Consider the following 26,551-nt stretch of genomic DNA (forward strand, 5'->3'; position numbering starts at 1 on the left):
CACACAAATTACAACTAAATGTAGCTTCTCGACATCTAAAATCTATCATATTTACCTGTTTAATTCAATTTTTTTCAATTACTTTTGCTCAAAAGTGAATTATTGTTTTGTGTTTAAACTCATCACAACAGCGCAGAGATGTTCTTAAGCTGTTTTGTCTTTTTTTGGGGAGTCAAAAGCAAGATGGCCGACAGACAAGATGAAGAATACCTTCCCTTCCTTCTATTCTAAGAGACACTTGTATGATTGACACATTGTCTTCTCAATAAGATGTGTTGCCTACACCTGGGCTGTGTCTCAAAATCTCATACTTGCGTACTTAAACTGAGTATTATTAGTGCATAAGTGCGTCTCAATTCTTAGTATGTGAAATGTAGTGCTCCATGCACACTAAACTGTCACTAAAACACCCACAAAACTGAGTATAGATCGATGGATACTTTCTACCTTAAACGGCTCCATCTTAGAGACGTTGACATTGTAAACGGAAGTTACGCCATATATAAATATATATAATATAAATATATACATATACTTAAAAGTGCATTTTCAGCAGCAGTAGGAGGATGACACGTGTTGATACCGGCGTAAATATCTGGCAAATATTTAGTTTCTCATATTTCTTGATCCAAACCAAACGTGCTGCCAGCAGGTGGCAATAGTTTTCCTACAGCTGGTTGAAATCATCGTTAAATAGTAGTAGAAGAAGAAGCTGTTATTTCCTGTTTTTGTAGCTTTTGCTGTGTTTGATTTGAGACATACTATCTGTGGATAATTTGTTACTATTTAGTACGTACACTATCCTGATGCATACTAACCAACAGTGCACTTAGAGAAGTATGTGATTTGAGACACAGCACTTGAGTTAGTTTTTCCTTTTTTCAACTGAAGAAGATTATAGTAATTCATACATTAAATGGTTCAATACCTTTTTCTCCAAAGATGGTCTGACTTAAAGTGCTTTATTGGAGTTTTTATACTATGGCTGTGTCCCAAATTGCGCACTTCTGCACTTACACTTAATATTTTGAGTGCAAAAGTGCGTCCCGATGAACAGTGTAAGAAAATGTAGTGCACAATAATTCAACTCAATTGGCCAGAAAATGTGTGTGTATCGATGGACACCTTCCACCTTCAACGGCCGCCATCTTAGTGACGTAGAAGATGCTAAACTGAAGCTACGTCACTGACGACGCGTCTTCGGAGCAGATACTGACGTAAATCTCTCGAAAAAACACAAATTTTTACCACAAAACAAGACAACAACAATAGTAACAAAATGAAACACAACTTAATAACTTGTTTCAATTGGTGAAAATCGCTGTCAAGTGTCTTTGATAGTTTTTCAACGACTGGTTGCGATTAATGTTAAAAAGTATTAGAAGAAGAAACTGTCGAGTCATTTCCCGTAAGTGTGTAGCAACAGTGTTTGATTTGAGACAGTACTACTTTGAGCAAGTAAGTGCTGTGTACTTTAGAGAAGTGCACTTAAAGAAGTGCGCGATTTGAGACACAGCATAGGATTCCTCTTCTTCTTAATTCCTCTTCTCTTTCAAATCCTTTTACCCTAAATGTAAATCACCATATCATCAGCAAACATCATCTCACCTCTGGTATTTCGTTAAATAAATAAAATTATGATACAAACAATAAGACATTACAAGCTAGCAAGTCTCGCAGAAGAGATTTCAGTTCAAACCGTCGCTCAAAACTCCATATGAGATTCAGTTTCCGACGATTTCGTCATTTCCTCCCAGTCATGCACAAACCAGAGCGTAGTTTAAACATTCACACACAAAAAAAACAAGTGCTTTTATTTACGTCTCTCCTCTGGGTTTATGATAAAGTCTTGGGAAGAGGTTGCGTCGCGGACGTTTTTGTGCGAGCGTCGGCGCGTGAACACAAAGGTTAGTCGAGTCAATGGAGTATAATTTATGGATCGTGGCTCGTAGACGCCGCCCGTCAGCTTCACTGCTGGTGTGACATCGCAAACATATTGGTTTATTATTCTCATCCGTGCGGCGCGAGAGCTTCGTCTGCATTTATGCAACGATAGAGGAGCTCGAGTCGTTTTTCCTTTCACACAAAAAAGAAGATTTTTTTCCCCTTAACAGCATCTTTAATTCTACATTTGAAATTCAAGGTAAGAATCTGCAGAGACGATACGTGACGATACGATATATTGCGATACATTCTTTATTTTAAAGAAACACTTTTTCTGGCTTTTACAACAAATAAATGAGCAAATTTAAACTTATATTAACAATGAAGTAACACAAACAACCTGGAGCAACATGTAATATCCAGTCTCTGTCTCTGTTTTTAAACTTTAAACTTTGTTTTAAAATGAGTCCAAACATCAGCTGCTGGACTCGTAGGACTTCTTTTTCACTCATTGCTGCCATTTCGCCGGTTTGAATGGTACTCTGACACGGAGGAAATGACGATTGTTGCCAACTAGTGGCCGGAGGTTTAATTGCAGTACACAAATGAAAAAAACGCAGTGAATATTTGAGTGTTGATTGTAAAATAAAACATCTAGTGATTGTCTTTTATACACACAATTGAAATATAATTATTTTTGAATTTGACATCATTGTGTTTTTATTAAAAAATATTAATCATTTAAATCATTTTTTTGTATTTTGTGGGGTTTTCAAATCATATATTTTTTTTATCTTTTATGGTTTATATATCAATAAAGTGTGCGTACAATAAAATAATTCGATTAAAATATAAATATTAATAATAATTTACAATAAACATTCAAATATTCACAATGTTGTGTTGCAGTTTAACTTCTGGCCAGTAGTCATTACGTCGTCCACAGATAAAGAAAAAATGAAATCCCACAAGGTCTGGGCGATGACTGAGAATGAGAGGATACAGCTTTCTCCAGCTGGTTTCAAAGCTGATGTTGAAAAAATATTTTTATTTGCAGTTAGCGGGTTGAACTAAATATTTATTTACCAAACTGGTTCTAACAGGAAGTACAAGTTTCTCTACGATATTGTTTTTCATTCTTGCTTTGGTCATCCTTCGATAAACCTTACCATTAAATTACTCTTATTGTATGTCCGTATAATTCTATATTTTTTTTCCCTTGTTTATATTATAAAGTATTTTGCGATATCAACATGAACACTAGGGGTGTAAGAAAACATCCCTACACTTGATTATTTACTAATTTTTTTAGAACAGCTCTGTAACAATTAAAAGCCAAATATTCCTCTTTTTTTTTCGTTTCTTCTCTTGTTTAATCCAAATATAAATCCATCTGTTTGAAGTCAGTTGGCGACAGACGGTTAGTTTCCTACGCTACACTGAAAAAACAAAGTTGGACAAAGTTAGGTTTAATTAAATTTAAATTAAAAGTTTTAGTTTAGTTTTTGATGCAAATACTTGTTGTAGATTAAGTTTAGTGTTTAATCAAGTAAGATATAATTGTAATCTGTACAAAAACTTACCATAATAAATGTAATTAAACCCAACTTTTCATTTTTTCAGTGGATTACGAAAGAAACTGAAAAATATTGTTCGTAGCGACTCATTTCAAGAGCTCTGGAAATCTAAGAGCAGTCGTCCACGAGGGGCGGAAGGATCAATGTTCTAGAAGACGCCGAGGTCGCTTTACATTCACTTAAAGTGCAACAACGGCTTGAAAATATCTGCTTTTGTTTCGCTCTTTCATGGTCGGCGAATAAACATGGTTTCAAATGTAAAAGTGCAAACCGGAGCGTTCCCTTCATCCGTCTCTCTCTCTCTCTCTTTCTAATCTGCCTCCTCGATGCCAACATCCCTCCGTTGATTCCTTTCATCTCCTCCTCATTGTATTTGTTTTCCTCCTGCCATCCTTTTCGGGCTCCGTTCCTCCGAGGTTCCCTGAGGCCACGGCAGGAGTTAATCAAAGCGGACGCGAAGGATCGTCTGGACGGCTTGAAAGTATTTGTCGGCGGCCGGAGATATGCAGATGGTTTGGAATCGTCACAAAAAACAAGTCAATTGAACATCTCTATTGACAGAAAACTCGCATTCATCCGATCATCAGTTTGTTTTTCGCAGCTTTACCTCTCGGCCTCGAGGGTCGTCGTGAAAAGACGACGTTCGCTTCCATCAAACGCGCACCTGCCGACGCAAACTCAAGGGCAGGAAATTAACCTTTGTGTTCACGTCCGCCGAGCGCCGTTGCTCATTTATTTTCGGGGGCTTATCTGATTGATTTCGACGAGTAAACAAAAGCTCCAGGTTGACGGAGGTTTTTTTTTTTGTTGGCGTCGCTTTGATTAGTGTCGCGAAAGTGACGCGACGGCGCCTCGGAGCCAAATATGTGGTTTATATTCGCCGCCTCTTCTGGGTCACCATATGTCTGCGTGCACCACAGGGCCGTGTTTGTCTGCTGTTTACTCAGGTTTTTTTTCCACCGACGCTGAAGTATCATCAATCCACGGGAAGACCTGGCATCAGCCGAGGCAAGATGTTTGGACTTTAAATATTTTGTGCTGTCGCCGTTGCCAGGAAATGAATTAAAAAAAGAAAAAAAAAGGGCTATAAAAGCAGCGTGACTAATATTTATGAGGGATTTTAGGATAATATAATCAAATCTCTTCATGCTTTTAGCTAATTTCGCGGATTTTGTACTTGAATGATACAGATTTTCGATGCACAAATACTTTTGCCAATGACGATCGTCACAGAGAGTCATGTGGAACGGCTTCTTTGCAATAATTAACTTTTTTTTTGTCGGGTATTTTGCTAAGAGGCAGATAAATACTGAAGTATCTTTGTGTCATCAGAATTTTGAATGGTTGAAGTGTTGAGTTATTATACATTTTTCTAATAATTAAAGTTAATCATATCTATTTTGAAAGGTTAAAAAGTTTATTTAAAAGTTTTGGTAGTACTTTGAGATATGTGTGCAAATGTAAAATGCAATATAAATCAAATATATTATTGTAATTATGGTATAATTGTACCACTATGAAAGGCTATATCAAGCTACTTGGATTAAGTAGCTCAATACTTTATATTTTGTATAGTCTTTTTATCTTTTTATATTATACTATTATCCATAACATTTTTTAATTGAATTTAAAAGGCTACGGATTGAATAATAATGAATTTCGAAAATGTATTTTTGAATTACTGGAGTAAGAATATCAAACTGTATGTGTAAAACAAATGTACCTGGAAAATATATATATAGTTTTTTAATTAAATTATTATTGTTTTATAAAAAATGATTTAATTCAATTATTTTAATAAATCATTAAATTAAACCTTTCAAAAATACAATTCAATTTGAACATTTTAAACAGTATCCAACGATTCATATTCACTCTAATATACTTCCATTGACAAATATACTCTTAAAATAATCTCCTTGGTGGATGTAATAATCTGTCTTTTTTTGACTTCAATAAAAAACAATGATAATAAAAAGAAATCTAAAATAGAGCGAGAGACGCAGTAACTCACTTCTTTAAGTCACAATCGTTCAGTGGATCCAAATATTTGGCAGTTTTACTCGTCGCGGACCTAGTGAAGAAGATTCAGCGTCAGGGATGGAAGACGAGGTCGGGCGCCGGGGTATAAGAGGAACAGCCTGAACAGTGGAGGGACTGAAAAAGAATATAAAAACCATTTCAATCTCATAATCAGTCAATTTAAGGTATTGCCGAATACAGTATCCCTCGTTTATCGTTGAGAGTACAAGACCACGAGCCAATCAGAGCCCAGGGTAAAGAACTGTGTTAGCCAATAGCATGGCGTGATTCATACTTGGAGCATCAACCCTGGATAGAGAAACACATTCACAATAATAAAAGACAAACATCAGGAAAAAAATCATGAGCATAAAGGTAAGGGAACACTGTACTTCACCGGATACTGTAAGTAAGTAAGTAAGTAATATTTATTTATATAGCGCTTTTCGAGACCAGGGTCACAAAGCGCTTAAACAATCAAAACAATACTCAAAAAAGTATATACTTTAAAGATCAAGATAATACTGAGAACAACACAGGAGTTCGAGAAATTCAAGGAAAAGCCTGAACAAATAGAAACGTCTTAAGATGTTTCTTAAAGGAGTCAGTAGATCCATCAAGCGCAAAGAGAGAGGAAGATCGTTCCAAAGCTTAGTAAACTGTGTATTGTCTATCGTGGTACACATATATATATATACATTTTCCTTCCACATCCTAACAAATATACACTTCTTTCTTTTGTGATACTCTGACCCTGATCTCTGGCGGTTTTTGACCAATCATTTGCTTTTAAATCAGCATAAATGTTATAAAAGATACCGCTTTAATGAAGTTGAATAAATCCAGAGAAAACTTCATTGATATTTTCAACCCCTGCTGCTTCCTTCACACCAGAACTGAGGAGGATCGACCTCTGACGGCGTCGGACGCACTGAACAAAAAAGAAATACAAACTTTGTGTCTTTGTTTGGTCTACGTCGTTTTTTAAAAAAAAATTTCACTGTGGAAAAAGTAGCGTCTATACATCCGCGGATAAATCACGCTCTATGTGGAAAATGCCCTTGCAAAAGTGTGTTGGAGCAATTTCTAGCGCGGCGTTTACACTTAACCGTGACAAATTAAACCAATGGAAGCCTTTATCAAGCGATCGAAACGAGGTCTTGGAGGGAATTTATAGTTCAAACACTGCGTCTCTGCTTGGAAACGAGCCACTCGAGGTCGTTTTTGGCTGTTTGTGCTGCAATCTTTTGTTGGGTTGTGCGTCTGCGAAGAAAACTCACGTGCACTGATGGATTATTGGACTCTTAACATCTCACTTAGAAGAGAACCAGCGTCTGGACGAACTCGTTCTTCTGGACTACAAGTACTTGAAGAAAGTTCGACAACTCAATGAGGAAGGACATCTCTGTAAATATTCCAAACATGTGGTTTAAATGTCATCAAAATGTATCTTATTCGAATGTTGAGTCGAGGGTAAGGGGGCGCAAGGGGGGCATTGACTTTTTATTGTTTATTGTAAGAGGGAGAACAAGGGGGCAAAAGACCCCCATGAAACCCCCAAACTGCTTTAAAAAAAATGTCTTGGGGGATTAAGTCAAGAGGGTCTTGTGCCACCTTTACCATGACTTGAACCCCCCTGACTAATTCTTTTAAGCAGTTTGAATTTTCATAGGGGTCTTTTGCCCCCTTGTCTTCTACCTTACAATAGACAAAAAGGGGCAAAAAAATCCATCCATCCATCCATCCATCCATCCATCCATCAATCTATTCATCATCCATCCATCCATCCATCCATCCATCCATCCATCCATCCATCCATCCATCCATCCATCCATCCATCCATCCATCCATCCATCCATCCATCCATCCATCCATCCATCCATCCATCCATCCATCCATCCATCCATCCATCCATCCATCCATCCATCCATCCATCCATCCATCCATCCATCCATCCATCCATCCATCCATCCATCCATCCATCCATCCATCCATCCATCCATCCATCCATCCATCCATCCATCCATCCATCCATCCATCCATCCATCCATCCATCCATCCATCCATCCATCCATCCATCCATCCATCCATCCATCCATCCATGCAACCATCCATGCAACCATCCATGCAACCATCCATCATCCATCCATCCTCCATCCATTCATGCATCCATCCATCCTCCATCCATTCATGCAACCATCCATCCATCCATCCATGCAACCATTAATCTATATATCCGTTCATTCATTCATTCATTGCATACCAATCAATTCATTGGTAGGACCCAATCAATTCATCCCTCCCTCCATCCCTCTCTCCCTCCATATATCAACTTATCCACCCATTCATCCCGTCCATCTATACATAATCCATACCTTCATCCAACCATCTCTTCACCCATTTATCCATCTCTTCCTCCCACCCAATCATCCATCCATTCCTCCATCTCTTCCACCCACCCATCCCTTCCTCCGTCCAACCATCCATCCACCTCTTATGTCCCATCTGTCTCTCCATCATCACTCCATCCATTCAACCACACATCCGTCCACCGCCCGTCACCCATCCATTAATCTGTCCATCCATGCCATACTTTATTCAAATTGGAAACATTAGAATTTTCATGGGGGTCTTCTGCCCTCTGTCTTCCCCCTTACGTTACATAACATATCACCATCCATTGATTGGGTTTTTACTGCTGACTAGAATTATTTTAATCTGGTGTTTAATCATTTTAAAATGGAATAATTTATATACAAATAAATAAATATCTATATTTATCTTACCATCGTAATTGCTAAATAACTATAAGAATCAATATATATATATATTTATTATTATATATTAAATACGTTTTAAAATCATGTATGTCGTGCATAAATATAAATACATTTTCTCAGTCAATATATTGTATTATAATTAATTTTATTTAACTTTTGAGCAGAAGATTTCAGAGCTAAAGATGTTGAAAAAGATGTTTACAATGACTTGTGTATGAACCAACAACTGCTGCACAATCGTTTGCATTATGTAAATGTGTTTTTTAATCAGTACTGACGTCAAGATTTGTAAAAACAACTTGCGTACATGACAGCATCAGAATAACAATCTGGACGATGGTGTGTATTCCTGGTGGACGATCGTCTGACGTTGTATCTTCAGCCAGAGAGTCACACGTGCACTGATGGAAAAACCCTGTCAGACCCGACGACGCACCTGAATAATAACTTCCTGATCAAACACCGCTGCAGCCGCACAAGAGTCTCCCGGGACCACCGGGATGTAATCCTACAAGTAAAACCACTTCCTGTCCAAGATTTAATATTTCAATTTCGCCCCCGGTCCACAGGGTCGTGACCCCTGCTGGTGTTTAAACACATGAATACAAAATATCTTCCTTTACTTGTTTCGTACAAAATAAAATGATTAAATTTAATAAAACCATCTCTGACCGAATTTATTCTTCAACCTTTATTTATATGTAATGTGTTTGTCAGGATTCTGTAGTTTATCTTAAAATATATCATCCATCCATCCATCCATCCATCCATCCATCCATCCATCCATCCATCCATCCATCCACCCTTCTTTCCATCTATTCTTTCATGCATCCATCCATGCATCTGTCCATCCATCCATCCATCCATCCATCCATCCATCCATCCATCCATCCATCCATCCATCCATCCATCCATCCATCCATCCATCCATCCATCCATCCATCCATCCATCCATCCATCCATCCATCCATCCATCCATCCATCCATCCATCCATCCATCCATCCATCCATCCATCCATCCATCCATCCATCCATCCATCCATCCATCCATCCATCCATCCATCCATCCATCCATCCATCCATCCATCCATCCATCCATCCATCCATCCATCCATCCATCCATCCATCCATCCATCCATCCATCCATCCATCCATCCATCCATCCATCCATCCATCCATCCATTCATTCATTCATTCATTCATTCATTCATTCATCCATTCATCCATTCTACCCATCCATCCATTCATCTATTCATCCATCCATCTATTCATCCATTCATTCATCCATCCATTCCATCCATCTATTCATCCATTGATCTTTTCATCCATCCATTCTACCCATCCATCCATCCAGCCATCCATTGATATTTTCATCCATCCATCGATCTATTCATCCATACATTACATCCATATATTCATCCATTTATCCATCAATTGATCTTTTCATCCATCCGTTCTACCCATCCATCCATCAATCCATCTATTTATCATCCATCCATCTTTTGTATCCATTGATCCATTTAATCCATCCTTCCATCCATCCATCAATATACCCATCCATCCATTTATCTATCCATTAATCCATCAATCTATCCATCCACCCATCAATATTATCTACCTTATCTAGCCACTTATCCATCCATCCATCTTTCATCCTTCATCCCCTCCATCCACCCAACCATCCCTTCCTCCATCTTCCCCTGCTCTATCGACCTATCCGTCTTTCCATCATCACTTCATCCATCCAACCACACATCCGTTCACCACCCATCACCCATCTATTAATCTGTCTATCCATCATACTTTCCTCCATCCCTCCATCAAGCTATCTTTTCCACAATTATTCATCCCTCCATCACTTCATCCATCCATCATCCCTTCATCTATCCCTCCTGTCCATTCATTGGTCTATTTGGAAATCAAGTGTCTGGTCTCCATGTTAAAGTTTCTGCTTCCATATCAATAAAAAACAGGAAAGAAAGAAAGAATTTTCTCATAAGAATATTGAGCTTCAACGAGGAGCTCCAGAGGGTCGTGGATAATCGTCCGACCTAGAAACCTTTTGAACAGCCTTGCCTTGTTTTTGTTTAATATCTGAAACCAGAGTCAAGCTGTAAAATTAATGATGTTTTCTTTTGTGATAAAGCGATAAAAGGATGAATATCTTTTCCAAGAAAAGGCACAGAACGGTGAGAGCGGAAAGATAAATGATTGTGTGTCTTCTTGGAGAGAAAAATGTCGGCTTGAGTTTTGTAACAAACGAACTCGGACGCATTAAGTATTAGCAGTCACGACAGGAGATGGTTTCAGCGGCTCAGACGGGAGACCAGGATGTTCACTTAAGGAAGGCGCCGGTGTCACTGGCGTACAAAAGAAAGATGTGTTTCCAGGTGGAGAACGTGGCGTTAAAGAGGACGCAACATAAGTACCACGCCGCTTGACTTCGGTGTGAAGCGCATTCATCTGTGCATCCTGCATCCGAACATCCCTAATGTTGCCTTGGCAACAAGCTGACTGAGGTAAATGGGTGTCCTGGCTCTGCGTCGAGGATTGTGGAAAAGCAATATGCCAGCGTTCTGCCCCATTAGTTTGACGGACAGCCTGTTTGGCCTATAAGAGGTCAGCTGGCAAGGGCACGGACATTAGTATTCCATAGGAGATACTTCAGGATTGGGCGCGACTCTAATGTCAATACGCCCCGGTGTGTGTTGAGATGTAGGTTTGTGTTGAAGGTGTGTGTGTGACCTGCCGAGGCTTCTTGCCAGGTAAGCATATCTCCAGTTATCACTCCCTCAGACCCCCCCACTCGAGTCAATACCCCGTGAGCGAGAGACAGTTTACCATAAATGGACGGTTCATGTTCAGACGCCAACAACAACAACAACCTGTAACCCATCCATCTGCCGCCTCCTCGCTTTTGTCACGCTCACATTTTGGGGGGGGTTTTTCACCTTCCACTTCCATCTCTCCAACCAGGTTTTCATTGTTCAGCTTCTCTCCGAGTCCCACTTGTCTTTTGTGTTTGTCCCTGAATTTCTCTTGTTTTATCTCCCCCAGTTTTTTCAGTTTAATTATAGCAGCAACTACAGTTTTTTCTCAACACAGACACTTGTTTAAATGAGATGAAATAGAAATAAACTGCTGATGCAGGTTCTTCTGTAGGTGTCATCGAATTAAACCTGTGAACCTACGTGTACAGGTGGAAGAAAAACTGTGAAGGGATGGAAACATAATTAGCTGTCGGGGAAAGTGTGACCTGAAACACTGGGATAAATACCAACATTTACTTTTGGGGGATTTGTTTTTTAAGGTTAATTTAGAAACTATACGATTGCATTTGTTTTGCAACAAAAGTTGATATTTATTTACAAACTCATTCCAACTCCAACTACATAAACACTCACTAATACATTATTTTTCCAGGGATCAGTCAAGGTTACATGAAAACAACACAAAGTTCAACTAATGTGTTGATTTGAGTGTGTCTTAAATAGATGCAAGTAAGTAAGTAATTATTATTTGTATAGCGCTTTTCTAGACCAGGGTCAACAGATGTTGGACTCTATTGTATCATCAGTGTCTGTTTTTTTTTTAACCATAACCACACCCACTCTGTTGTGATTGGTCGAACATGGAGGTTGGTCACTGTGTGTCATCAATCTCGGAAACCTCCACCTCCAAGGGACTCGTTGTATAAACAAAGTGAGGAGTGATTACAGCTTGCTGGATAAGGAGTGAAACCATTATTACGTCATAATGGACTCCGCTCTCGTAACCTCTCGTTCGCCCAGATTTCAGACGGGGGAGAAGTTTATAAACTTTAAAAAAAGGTCATGATGAGGGACTTACTGTATCTTGGAGAGGAAGACTTCAACATTTGAAACAACATAAAGTTTCACAGTTGCACTTTAAAGAATGCAGGAATGACAACAGCAGAAAAAAAACAATTAAAAAAAGATAATAAGTTTGTAATCATTCATACCTGTTTTCCTTTTATATAAATATATAAGTCCTAGCATATAACCAACAATTTCCTCTTTTAATACGGGTAATCAAACTATTAACCATTAAAAAAAAACACAAAAAAAATATAAACTCTTCAAAATGTTGTCAAATGACCTATAACTACAGATTTTATCAATATATTCATATGAAAGTGCATTTATTTTATTGATTTGTTTGTAAACAGCATTTTAGAAAGTCAAGTTTCTCAGTTTTTACTTCAGCTATTCTCATGAATCACTCAATTACACCAGAGTACACCAATAAAAATGTCTTTCATGAAGTTTTTTAATTTGTTTCAGAGTTCGAGAATTTATTTTTAGGTTTATTACTTTATTTCAGATTTTGTAACTTTGTTTAAAAGTTTGCAATTGTGTTAAAGTGTTTGTAATTTTCATGCAGGAAACCAGTTTTTCTAAATCTGTTTTAAGAGTTTGTGACTTTGTTTCAGAGTTTGACATTTTGTTACTGGGACGATTTTTGTAAAAAAAAAAAGAAAGAAAAAAAGTTAATTTGTTTAAAAAGTTTGTAAATCGTTTTGAGTGTTTGTCTCAAAAGTTTGTGAGTTAAATTTATTTAAGAATTTGAGAATTCATTTTGCTCCTTCCAGACACTGTTTGTTTCTAACCAATCCTTAAATGACAGTGAAAATCAATTCACAATCTTCTTACTAAAACACTCGAGTAACAAACACACCTGGCGCAGGTGAAATTGAAACCACAGTCTCACAGCAAGCAGGTTGAAACGGTGACTGAAGGAGGTGAGAAGATGCTGGAGAGGGATTTGATGGTCGGCATTTTAAAACGGATTTTCATCCTGACTGGGACCCAGTGGAGCAGCTGGAGAACAGGTGTTTGAAAAATCTTTTGCCGAAGCTCTTAAGTCACGAGAAACATGTATCGTTGTAAGTTTGATTTGAAAATGCTTTAGTGTTTATTCAAGAGTCAGATCTTGATAGATTGAACAAACACCTTCCATTACTCCACCGTTCAGTCGCCACACGGACTCGTCTGAGCTTCACGCGGCGCTAACGTCGGCTCCTGCGAACACCAAAGACTGAAGCGCTCTCAGTGGAGGTTGTTAGAAACGAATCCATCTCACCTTTGTGTCTGAGATGGAAACGAAATATGGATTTTTACTAATCCTCGTCTCTAGGTTGAGGTTTCTTGGCGAGGAAAGTCGTGTTTTTTTTCTCTTCGTCTGATCCTCAAGTGTTTTTTTCCAACTCGGTTATCTTCAGCAGCTAAACTTCGCTACATTGTTTCCGCCTCAATTATTCAACGTCGTATTAGATTAGGACGCGGTTTAAAAACAGGGGGTCGTCGGGAGACCCCGAAATTACATTTCATAACATGTTTTCAGAGATTGAAGCCCATGATGAATATTTCATGTGTCACGGCGAAACAAAACTGAGTAGAAGCAATATTCCGTGGGGGCCCGTGAGCCGGGAAACACTCTGGGACAGTTTCAGTCCTGGTCTGGAGCACGAATCCTGATCCGTTTATAGCTTCTGTCGCCGCCCGATTTGCATCAAATTGCAATTTTATTGTCGTGTACGTCTGCGGATGGAACCCTGCGGTGCATTTACAAACAACACACACAAGTAATGAAACAAGATACTGACACAACAACACATTCGTTATTCGTTAAAGAGATCTTCAGGCTCCTCCGGGAAGGTCTATTTGGGGGTCCACCAACATGTTGAACCTTAAGACCCTTTTCCACCAGCTTGGTACCTTCGAAACAAGTTCTTTTTTAGTATTAATTCAGCAATATATTGTAATCTATTTTTATCTTGATACTGTATCGATATCTTGTATTGATATTTTCACTTTGAAATATATTTTTTTAAACCATATTTAATTTATGTTTTGTATTTAAATGTGTTTTTTGAATTACACTAATTCAAATTTTACAATTAACATGCAAATATTCACGTTTGTTCATTTTTGTGTTGCAATTAAACTTCTGGCCGCTAAATGGCAGCAGACATTAGGTCCTACGCAGCTAAAAGAACAATTAAATCCCACGAAATCCTGCCCATGACTGAGGACGAGAGGATACAGTCGACTCCAGCAGCTTTTAAAGTCGATGTTTGGACATATTTTGGTTTCAAAACAAATGAAAGCAGTTAAAACTTCGACAAGAGTTGTGTGGTCTGTAAATTCTGCAACACCAGAGTCAAGTACTCGACAATACTACACATATATCCTTGTTACTACTGTATCAAAATCGATAGTATCGTTGCCCCTGTATCGTGATACACATTGTATCACTAATACACGCCACTAATGGCATTAAAACATGTCCCTAACATCATTCACAAAATGGTAGTATTCAGAGGACAAGAATTGATGAATTTGATGGACTTGTCTAATGGGGCTGTAGGAATACACTAATCTCACGATATGATTCGATACGATATATACAGTATATATAATTTCTGGAGCTATTTTAGAGGACACTGAATTTTTAGTGACATCTCCTGATTGTGTGACACTGTTTAGGTTAAATTAATAAAACTTAAAATAAAATAAAAATGTCTAAACATCTGAGTCGATTGTATCCTCTCATCCCCAGTCATCTCCTGGATCTCAGGGGGGGATTTCTTAGTTCCTTTAGCTGTGTAGGTCGTATTGACCGCTGCCATCTAGTGGAACACAAAAATCAACAGATTCTAAAATGTGTTTAAAACACGGAGAATAAATGTTTGATACTGATGATATTTGCTTGTTTAGTATTTGAAACTGTGCTATTGAATATCAATACACTTATATTTCTGGTGCTGCTTGAAGTTCCATCTCACAAACACTTGACAGTGATTGAAGAAACAAGAAGAATCCGGCGCGATATCAACGTCGCTCTCGAAAAAACTGAAGTTAATATTTGACTTCAATTCATTTTCCTGCTTTTGATTCTGTTTTTTTTCCTTCCTTATCGCCCTCCAGACTATTTTTACATCTGCTACTCTCTCCCTCGTTCCCCTCGTTCTAGTGTTTCATCTGAGTCTTATCGCGCCTGTTCTGTTTCGGCGCTGGGCTGCTTCAAAGTGTGAATCTGTGTCACCTCCAGAACTCTTAACACACATGCAACACAAATATATCTGTGGCAGACACACACTAACACACACTAACACACACACCCGGCACAAGTTCTTTTGGTGAAAGCCGGCGTGCAAATATGGTCTTTCACCCTCACACAGACCTTAACTCCGCTCACAATAGAACCCGGTTGGAAGGGGGTGGGGGGGGGTTCCGTGTGATGTGACACGCCACAGTGCAGCTCCACACGCCAGAGTCACGCTTTACACAATCGCCTCCAGCTAACAGAGGGGCCCCCGCTGGGCCCCAGCACCGATGAAGTTGTGTAGTGAGAGGAGACACACCAGACGACGCGCTCGGCAATCTGACATATTGGTGTTTAAACACTTCTTTTTTTTTCGCTCGACATATTCCTGCCAGATGTGTTTCACTCCCACAAGTGTGTTCGCCGTCCACCGCTGGGTTGTGATGTCTAATTATGCAGAGCTCCGAGAGGGTTCGGTTTCCATGTTTGAACTTCTTTTCTCTCAGAAAAATAGCTTTCAGAACGCCTTAAAAAACCCACTAATCTATAGCATAGGGACATATTTTTTAACCGAAAAACTATAGACACGATGATGAAGGGAACCGGGTGTGATGGTGTGTGTCAGATACATTAATACTTTAGCTTCTCTGCAACTTCTTTCATAGATAGATGGATAGATAGATAGATAGATAGATTGATTGATAGATAGATAGATAGATGGATGGATAGATGGATAGATGGATAGATGGATAGATGGATAGATGGATAGATGGATAGATGGATAGATGGATAGATGGATAGATGGATAGATAGATAGATAGATAGATAGATAGATAGATAGATAGATGGAGAACATGAACAAAGTTCAAATAAAAAGAACAAAGAATGACAAAGTGCAAATATAAAGATAAAGATCAAAGGAAATAACGCAAAGGAAAGGATAGTAAAAAGTATATAAAAACTTTGTTTTTTTGCAGCACAAACTTACATCAGTTCTTTGATTTTGCTTTTTTTTGCTTTGTTGAAAAAAAAACACCACAACATTTTTTTATTCAGTAATTGCTGAATAGATTGGATAATGGAAATAATTGTGTAATATAAGTTGGATCCAATTGGATCAACCAAAGTCAAAGTTTGTCTGTCGGCAAATAACAAAAACGTTTTTTTTGCCACTTTTCAATACATTTTTCAAAGAACAGATGATGATTGCGCGATGATAAAATTTTGCTTTTGCTTCTGGAGTTAAGTAACATTTTAAAGCTGTTCGTTTTCACTTGTATGGCTTCTAACTGCTGCTGCTGCTTAGCGCTTTTAAAAACTAGAAAAACTAGACTTCTCGCTGTTGAAACATAATGAAATAAATGTACTTTCATGTGAGTGTTTGGACAAAATGTGTTTTCCATTACACGTCATAGTAGGAAATTCATCTTCATTTTTTTTTCGGAAATCATGGTCGTAGTTTTATTGATTCAATACATTATGATATAAATCCGTGTGAATTGAGATTAATGGTGAACAAAAAAGTCTGCCAGAGTTTATGATACAAAACCACGGAAGAAGATGAACAAATTTGACATATTTAGGTCTTCGTGTGGGTATTTTCCAAGCAAATTTGTCATGCATTTTGTGTGTATGTTTTTAAGATCACAACAAAAACAGACACTAAATATTTACAAAATATTCATTAATATACAATAATATTGAAGTATTTAGTGATGTGTCCATGAAGTTTCATGAAACATTGCAATGTTGTTTAGAGGTCAGTAGGTGGCGCCATTAGAACAATTTGTCAAAACAAAGGAAAATAATGCAGAGACGCCGTCTAGTGTACTCTAAAGATAACGACACTGCTTCATGAAGCTTCATCAACACATACCCAGAAGTATTGAAACACCTAATAGTAAATATTGACACGCCTAATATTATCGCATTGACACATTTAGTTGGAAACTGACGCTGCTATAGCATTAGATGAGATAGATTACTTTAGTATTTAAAATTGTGCTAATGTTGCAGTTTTTTTGGTGAAGTATGTTTAGGTATAAAACACAAAGTACTGTGGGAGGGATACACATCAAAAAACTTTAAACTGAGTCTCGAAAACTCCACACAAGTCCACATTCGTAAATTAATGTCCTATTTAATGTGTTTTTTTTGCCCCTTTTTGCGAGATTGGATCTCGAGTGCTGCCATATTGAGTCCATAAAACAAGTTATTTTAACCTAAAATGCGTGGAGGTCGTGATTGTCGAGCAATTAACTTTGAGGAAACGAGTGCCACTGCAGGATGTGTAAAGGTGATTGAGAAACACTTGGCAGCGCTTTAAAGTCTCCTTTCTTCTGTCGATGCCGACCTGGGAGTGAGTCATGAATAATGTCGAGTCTCAACCGACGCGCTTCATCTTTTAATTGGGCCGGCGCGGAAGCGAGACTTATAGGAGCAGGGATGTGGTCGGACTTGTGACTCGTACATGAGATTGGACTGTAATTCTGACATGATCCCGGTCCAAACAGTACAAAGCCTTCTTAAACAGGCTCGTGTGAAACACGTCTGCCTGACTTCAAACGAGCCTTAACTCTCCCTCTAAGTGGGCCAGCTCTAAATCTCCGTTCTTTATCCCCCTCAGTGGACGGCGCCATCCACCGGGCTGCAGGTCCGCTGCTGAAGAAGGAGTGCGCCTCCCTGCGAGGCTGCGAGACGGGTCGGGCCAAAACCACCGGCGGCTACGCTCTCCCGGCAAAGTGTGAGTAGAAGTGTGTGAGTAGAAGTGTGTGAGTCGTGTCGGACGAGGAGCTGCGAAGTGACTCGTAGTTGGACGACGTTCAAGTGCGACGGTGACTCGGGGTGTCGTGGCGGTTTCGTAGATGGACGCCGCTTCCCTCGGTTGTCGCCTGGGTTACGCTCTGAAAACACATTGAAGAAGATCAACGTATATCAGTCATTTATTTAACAAAATTTCAACTTGGAAACTCAACAATTTTACTCTTTTCATTTTTATTCTGGAAACTAAACAGCAGTCACTAATATGAGCAGTAGGTAGAAATGCATCATGGGAGTTCACTGTGTTGTTGGCACTGTAAATAAGCTGGGTGCGGTAATCCGTACCCCCTAATAAATTCTGTGTTTGTGTCAAGTCATCAAGTTAAAGATGAAGATGATGATAAAGGTAAAAATAGTGATGATGATGAAGGTTAAGCCGATATCAAATATTCTGATGTTGAAGATGATGATGAATTTTAAGGTGAAGATGATGTTGGAGGTGAAGATGATGATGATGAGATGAAGAAGATTAAGATAATGAAGTTGAGATGAAGATGATGGTGAAAAGGAAGATGATGATGGTGATGAAGTGGAAGATGGTGATGGAGGTAAAGATGATGATGAAGGAGATGAAGATGGTGATGAATGTGTGATGAAGAAGATTATGATAATGAAGTTGAGATGAAGATGATGGTGAAAAGGAAGATGATGATGGTGATGAAGTGGAAGATGGTGATGGAGGTAAAGATGATGATGACGGAGATGAAGATGGTGATGAATGTGTGATGAAGAAGATTATGATAATGAAGTTGAGATGAAGATGATGGTGAAAAGGAAGATGATGATGAAGGCTAAGACGAAGGCTAAAATGGACAGATGTTGAAGATGATGATAAATCCTTCCTTCCCAGAGTGAGTGCACGGATGCTCCTTCCCAGGTGCAAAACAAATAGACTCAAGGACTCATTCATCCCTCGGGCTATTAAATTGTACAATTCTGAGTTCGGGGGCAGGAGTGGAGTGAGAGTATCTGGATGTTCTGTTCTATGTTAGTCTTTGTATCCTTTGTCTTTTATTTGATTTATGTTCTTTATCTTTATCTTTAGACTTAGATTTGTATCATCTTGTTCTTTATCTTTATTTCTTTTTGTTCTTGTTCTTATTTTATTTTGATTTATATTTTGTGAAAAATTGCTGTATTTGCTGTGGCTATTGGAAAAAAACAATTTCCCGAAAGAGACCTCCTGAGGGATCAATAAAGTTCTACCTTACCTTACCTTGCCTTAAATGTGAAGGTGAAGATGGTGATGGTGATGATGGAGATGATGATGATGACTTTGAGATGAAGATGATGGTGAAAAGTAAGATGGTGATGATGGAGATGATGAAAAATGTCAAGATAGTGATGATGGTGAATGGTGAAGCAGAAGATGGGTAAACGATGATGGTGTAGATGAAGATCATAAAGGTAAATAAAGATGAAGATGAGGAAGATGAAGATCTATGAAGGTGGAAAATGTATTTGAACTCAACATTGCATATTGTTGTCAAATCTTGACTAAGTTACCTCAAGACACTTTACAGTTTAAGTGATACACCATATATACTATATATTAAAGAAAATAAAAACAATGAGTGTGACAGTGGCGAGGCAGAAACCTCGAGCACAACCAGACTCCGCGTTTTATGGCCTCCTGCTGTGACCATACAAGGCGCTACCCGTCTCAACAACCCTCTCAGTAACGTTGACCTGAGCAACTCCCATGATGCTTTGCCGCCCAGCCAACCAATAACAGCTGTGAACCACTTTTGACATATAATTAAAATACTTTATGTTGGCGACTAAACGGCAGTCGCTAATATGAGCTGTGTTTACAAAGGCATCATGGGAGTTCACTTTTTGGTTGGCACCATAAGTAAGTAAAAGTTCTGTGGTCGTGTCGAAGTTTGACTATGTTAAAATAAATCACCTTTTTGTTACTGTGTAAACGATGATAAGCAGCTTAGTATGACGTATTTAAATATGCAGTACTTTGTCAAATAATCTATATCTATATTACGAGTACAAACTGAGCCAAAGTCAAAAACGAATTCATTCAAAATGTCTTCTCTGCATGATTAAATTAAAATGTATCTGTTTTTCTTTAATTCATGAACTAACAGATTCATTTCTATTCACCCAGGTCTGGGTTTTTCTTTGCTACGAAACAAGTGTGAAAGCGAAATTAAAAAACTTTGGTCATAATACCAAAACCTTGGTGTCAACCTTGGATCAAACCTCTTCCTGCCGGTCGCTCTGAAAAAAAAAAGCTCGAGCTGTCGACGCACAACACTCACCTCTTTTCTTATTTTCAATCTATTTCTTCTTTTTTTTTCGCCGTGTGATAAAAGGCTTCTCGCCAGGTTGACAACCCACCAACATTATGGGCCGGATCTATAAATCAATAAAAGCCAATTACAGTGAGTAACTGCCTCTTGTGGTACGGACGACGGAAAGGTTTGTCATGTAAAGATCACTCACGGGCGTCGCCATGAATAAACAGAGAGGAAGTCCGTCCCCCCCCTTTTTAAGAAAAGGTAAATCTGCAACGACAATTATGTCCATTAATAAGGAACGTTTGTGGAAGAGGTCGGCGGGGAGAACGCTCCGGAGTGCATCACCGCGACTTCGCCCCGATTACAATCCAAAAAAGCCGAACCGAGAGCATCAGTATTCCACACCTGGAGTGGCCTCCAGACAGTCTAAGAGCCTCTGATAGATATAGTGGCCCCGGCTTATTCCGGCACAGTTAGGAAATCATCCTAAATGGGATGATTAACATGATGCATGAAGTGTCACAACACGGAGGATTACTCACCTCCTCGCTCCCCGTATTTCAAGCGTTGGAAGTTTTTTCGCCGGAGATCCGATGCAGATTATTGCCGAGGCGCCGTGATGCAAAAAACTCCCGAGATGACACTAAGAGGCGACTCAATCAGGAGGCGAGTCGAGCCCCCGGAATATCAAACGGAACGTTCCGCTGAGTCAATGTGAAAGTGGGAAGAAGGAGGATGAGATTTTTTTTTTTTTTTAGCTCGGTAAGCAAAAGACTGATGAGGAGAAACACACGGAGGAAGATGGGAGTGAATCAGCACTTGTGTGTGGAGATTGATGATTTAAAGCCATTCTAGGCGACTTGAAGTCCAGCGATTCGGTGGATTAAAGTGGGAGTGTTCAGCCCGACGGGGGAGACCGCATTTCCCATGAGCACTTGCTAAACGTCCTGGTTTGTAGCAGTTGGACCAATTTTCTGTTCCCAGACTTCCGTTGTCTGAATGAAGGATGAATACTGATGAGGTGATTAATCAGATTGTGGATAATGAAATATGATACAATGGCTTTGTAAATAACATAACTTTAACTTTGTTTTTGTACCGTAATTACCGTAATATTAAGATACAAAAACTACCCAGAGCTGCTTTAAGACTACGGTTTGGTTTTCCAATCTTATTCCAATTCTTTGGGAATGATGCTGAGGATTTTCGACACGTTATAATGATGTCACTGGAAATCTTCTCTCAATATTCTTATGAGCTAAATGGACGTCTAGAGTCGGATTGTGATTTTTTTTTTTGTTGGTTTGTTGGCGGAAGGCGAATAAAAAGGTCTCAGAAAACTGTTGAAAGTTATTATTATTTGTAAAGCTTCTTTCTCTGACCAGGGTCACAAAGCGCTTGAATATAAAAATCAGTGCACAGTTTAAATACATCCTTTAAAAACGGCCAAGACAACATAGACATAAATTAATTTAAGAAATCAGGAAACAGGATCGAAGGATTACGAGTTACGAAACAAATGAATGTCTCGTTTTGATTTTGAATCACCGGCGACAAAATACCGGTGGTAGTAATCTCACTCCATAGCCTTCCGCCACGGTATGACGTGGGTCGTAAATCCCACCTGTGATGACGCAATGACGTAATCCCGCCCACTGCGTGTTGGCTCAGTCGGCGCAGAGTCATGAAAGTGTTTGTAAACAAGTCACCCACCAGGAAATGTTCATATATAAGGCGCTCTGGATTATAAAGCGTACTTTCGTTTTTTGAGAAAATTAAAGGCCTTATAGTGCGAAAAATACAGTACATTTCAAATGTCACATTTTCATGAAAGTAAAGCTTCCTATGCCAAATCCCAATTACTGGGGATAATGCAGCGATAGGATGTGTATCAATACAATATACTGTGATACTGTAGTAACAAGGATATATGTGTAGTATTGTCTAGTACTTGACATTGATGTTGCATAATTTACAGACCACATGACTCTTGACGAAGTCATAACTGCTTTCATTTGTTTTGACACTAAAATATGTCCAAACAACAGCTTTAAAAGCTGCTGGAGTCGATTGTATCCTCTCGTCCTCAGTCACCGCAGCCGGGATTTGAATTGCAACATAAAAATGCACAAATGTTGTGAATATGTGCATGTTAATTGATAATAAAGATGAAATAATTTGAAGTTTACACATGTTTTATTGAAATGATAACCATTGAAGAACTCTGGTACAAATAAAACATGATTTGAAAGTATTTTTTAAAAGTGTTATTATATGTTATTATTCGACATATCTCTCGCTATGATGTCACCGTTCACATTAGACCCCGGCTGGTTTTCGACTCCCATCGACGAGTTTTCTCGAGAAATTGTTCGAGACCCTCGAAAACCATTTCAAGAGCCAAACGTTCCTTCAACGTCAAACTTCCTCTCGTTCTTGCAAGTGATTTCCTTTTTTTTTAATCTTTAGTCAAGGTTGTTCCTTTCTTTTGAATCCTCCGGCTCTTTATCTTCAACGTTATCTCGAGTGATTCCTGGTTAAAATCTCGCGTTCATGTCCGTCATCAAGACGCCGATTAAAAAATAGAAAGTGTGAGGTTCATTAAAAAAGGTGCGAGCGAGAGCGTCGAGTGCCAATAATATCCGGTGACAGTTTAAGTCACACACAGTTCAGTACGTCCTGCTTTACAGTTGCCTGTCAAGATTGATCGTCGCCCGCGGTAACCGTCTGTCAGCGGGAGATCCTTGTGAGTGACGAGCTCTTCGGGTAAAAATGTCTTCCCGTAACGTGTCGGCGTGAAGCCTCGCTGCTAATGTGTGTGTGTGTGTGTGCGGGTGCTCGACACAGCGTGCACTAAGTGTGACTGGAGTATTAAAGCTAAAGGATAATTCAATCGCAAATTCATGAAAGTGTTTGTAAATAAGTCGTAATGTTCATATATAAGGCGCTCTGGGTTATAAGGCGCACTGATGTTTTTTGAGAAAATTAAAGGCTTTTGTGCACCTTATAGTGCAAAAAATACGGTACTTTTCAAATGTCACATTTTCATGAAAGTAAAGCTTTCAATGCCAAATGCCAATTACTGGGGATAATACAGCGATATGATGCGTATCAATACAATATACTGTGATACTGTAGTAACAAGGGTATATTTGTGCTATTGTCCAGTACTTGACTCTGGTGTTGCAGAATTTACAGACCACATGACTCTTGACGAAGTCATAACTGCTTTCATTTGTTTTGACACTAAAATATGTCCAAACATCAGCTTTAAAAGCTGCTGGAGTCCACTGTATCCTCTCGTCCTCAGTCAACATCGGGAATCTTGCGCCTTAAATGCAGCCGGGAGTTGAATCTTTGCAACATAAAAATGCAAAAACGTTGTGAATGTGTGCATGTTTATTGATAATAAAGATGTAATAATTTGAAGTTTACACACATTGTATTAAAATGAAATTAAAATGAACCATTAAAGAACTCTGGTACAAATAAAATATGATTTGAAAGTATTTTATTTTTATTTTTATTATCGATACCATATTGTTAAATATCGGTGTCTCACTATATCTACATTTACATATCTACATTTTCCATTAAAGGATAATTCAATGCTTCGGAGTCTAAACTCAAGTCGCAACAGGGCCTGATTACTGAGGAAACACAAAGCGTCGACAACAAAGAACTGGGACTTTTAGTGACAACAGTTCGTTTTTTTTTTTTCACTCGGAAGCAGGACCGGGAAAAGAGACGGGTCCGAAATCAAAGCCGGCACTTTGATGCTAATCCGTTTCGACCGCACGGCAGATGTGGAAAAAAATGAGTTGCCAAATTTCAACTGTCGGCTGAAGAGCTCGTAACCAGGCGGCCAGCAGCATCTCACGCCCGTTACCTAGCAACAACAAGGGGGGTGGGGGGGGGATCTCGCCGCCGCTGTTTAGCAAGAGTCGCTTGTGAAGTCGACAAATGACAACTGGAACCTTTTGGCCGCGAAGCCGGGGTTTTTTTTTCATCAGGGGAAAAAGGGAATAGAATGGAGCGGTCAGGATGTTTTTCGTGGTGATGTTTTCGTCGTCGTCGTCCGACGAGGGAGACGAGCGTGTTGCCGGGACGACCCCAGCAGAGCTCACTTGTGTACCGATGGATGGTCCCACATGGTTCCCACTCCCCCCTGAGACCCCCTCCTGACACACTAGAGTGACGGAGACTTGATGGAAAACAGTTCTAACTTTAAAGGTGAAGCTGTTTAGAAGTTTATCAGTTTCATCAGGATATTTTGTTCTTGAATATTTTTTTTTTTATTATTTAATCCAACAATGAATTTATTTCGTTTTTTGAAAAAATTAATTAAAATTTGAACGAATGGATTTGTTTTTACACGTAACTTTTTACAGATATTTGATATTGTTATTTCAATCATTCAAATTGTTAGAAGATTTCTACCAAAAAATGGAGCTAAAAACACATATTTATTTATTTATTACACACTTGATACCGAAACTTTTTTGTGTTGTTGTTTTTTATTATTTACTTGGAATATTTTCCATTTCCATCTTTAGTTGTATTGAAATACATTAAAGAAAATAAATTTAAAAAAAATTCACATAGCAGTTTTTGATATTCTTATATAAATAAATAAAATCATTATAAGATTTTCACCATCATGCAAATAAAAACACACATTGTTTGTATATATATATATATATATATATATATATATATACAAACAATGTATTTAATTTTAATTTTATTATATATATATAATTGTATACTTAATTAAATATATATTTTTTTTAAATTAAAGAATGTGTGTTAATTCAATAGTGTTTGATGTTATTATATAATATAATATATAATATGTTTTTATGTTTTATATGTTTTTATACGATTTGAAATTCAATATAAAACATTTAAAACACATCAAATTAAAAAAATATAAATTCAATATTGAATTTAGAAACTGTATTTTTAAATTATTAAAAAACAAACTTTACGTCTAAAAAAAAAAAAAAAACCTTTTTTTTAAAGGCTAAAAAAAACAAAAAACGTCTATGTTTAAGAAGTAATAATTAATTATGCAAATATGAAAATGGAGAAATAAGTTGAATTATTATAATTATAATAATATAATATAAGTGAGTTATTCAGAAAATGTATCCAATGCTTAAAAAAAATAAAAATATCAAAGTCTAAAAATATTGAACCATTATATAATAATAACATTCTGATGTCGCTGATGAATTTTATTTCCTATGCGACTTGAAAACCAGCTCCAGAGGATGGATGGATGAGTGGAAGTGAAGAAAAGGTTGAAAGAGAAGGAAGAGCTACAGAAGAACCGAGATACAGTTGAAAAACGTCCTCTTTTGCTCTTTTTTTTTTCTTCTTCCTCTCCCAGTTTCTTTTCCCTCGGTGGCCAATTAACGCTAATTAAAATTCTCACTCCTCCCTTCCCTCTTCCTCCCCCTCTTCCTTCCCTCCCCCACTTCCATCCCTCCGCTCGTCACCTTGTCGCTACTTTTTCCCTTCAACTGTTTCACGTTTTAAACTCCGTCGCTCCGTCTTCTCACCCTCGTCGCTCCGTCTTTTCCCCTCGTGATGCGTTTAACGCTCGAGCTTCTATTTTCCTCTGCGTCGCTAACACCGGGGACTCGGCGGGACTCGCGGCTAAAGAGCAAAACACTCAAACTGTTAGAAGTCGGTGACAAGGGAGAGGTTTTCGTTTCTTTTTTTTTTTTTTTGACAAGATTGTCAACATGTTCACTTCCGTGTCAGCGGCGTGATCCTCGCAGGTGTGAAGAGGCTCCGAGGAGGATCGCTAGCGTTGATTGGATTAAATGTCTTTTCTCTGCAGCGTCTGTTCGTGTTCTTCGCGTCTCAGACGGACGAGAAGAAAAGAAAAGGAAGAGAAGTCGAAAGGGGCCTCTGAGAAAAAGAAGTAGAGCCCTCGCTTTTGTTGCTCCACCTCCGGCCCTGGATCGCCGCTCTATCCACATGGCCGAGCACGGACTTTGGCAGATCCCACAAAGGATCTGCGAGTCTTTTCGTCTTGATTTTTTTTTTTTTAAAAAGCAAAGAAAGAAAGAAAAGGAGGAGCAGATGGAAGTGTGAGAGAAGCGAGGGAGGCCGAGGCGGCCATTGTGCGCAG

At 38.5% G+C, this 26,551-nt stretch overlaps 1 protein-coding gene across 2 annotated transcripts in view; it reads left to right on the forward strand.

Moving 5' to 3' along the window:
* Positions 1–26,551, forward strand: part of macrod1 (mono-ADP ribosylhydrolase 1) — a 210,398-nt gene that overhangs the window by 117,463 nt on the left and 66,384 nt on the right. For both annotated transcript variants that reach the window (XM_087798463.1, XM_087798464.1), the window contains exon 5: positions 17,958–18,074. In XM_087798463.1, the coding sequence (XP_087654589.1) occupies positions 17,958–18,074 (117 nt within the window). The remainder of the gene's footprint in view (positions 1–17,957; positions 18,075–26,551) is intronic.

The sequence above is a fragment of the Callionymus lyra genome, chromosome 9 (genome assembly GCF_982586985.1).
Source record: "Callionymus lyra chromosome 9, fCalLyr1.hap1.1, whole genome shotgun sequence".
Classification (NCBI taxonomy): domain Eukaryota; kingdom Metazoa; phylum Chordata; class Actinopteri; order Syngnathiformes; family Callionymidae; genus Callionymus; species Callionymus lyra.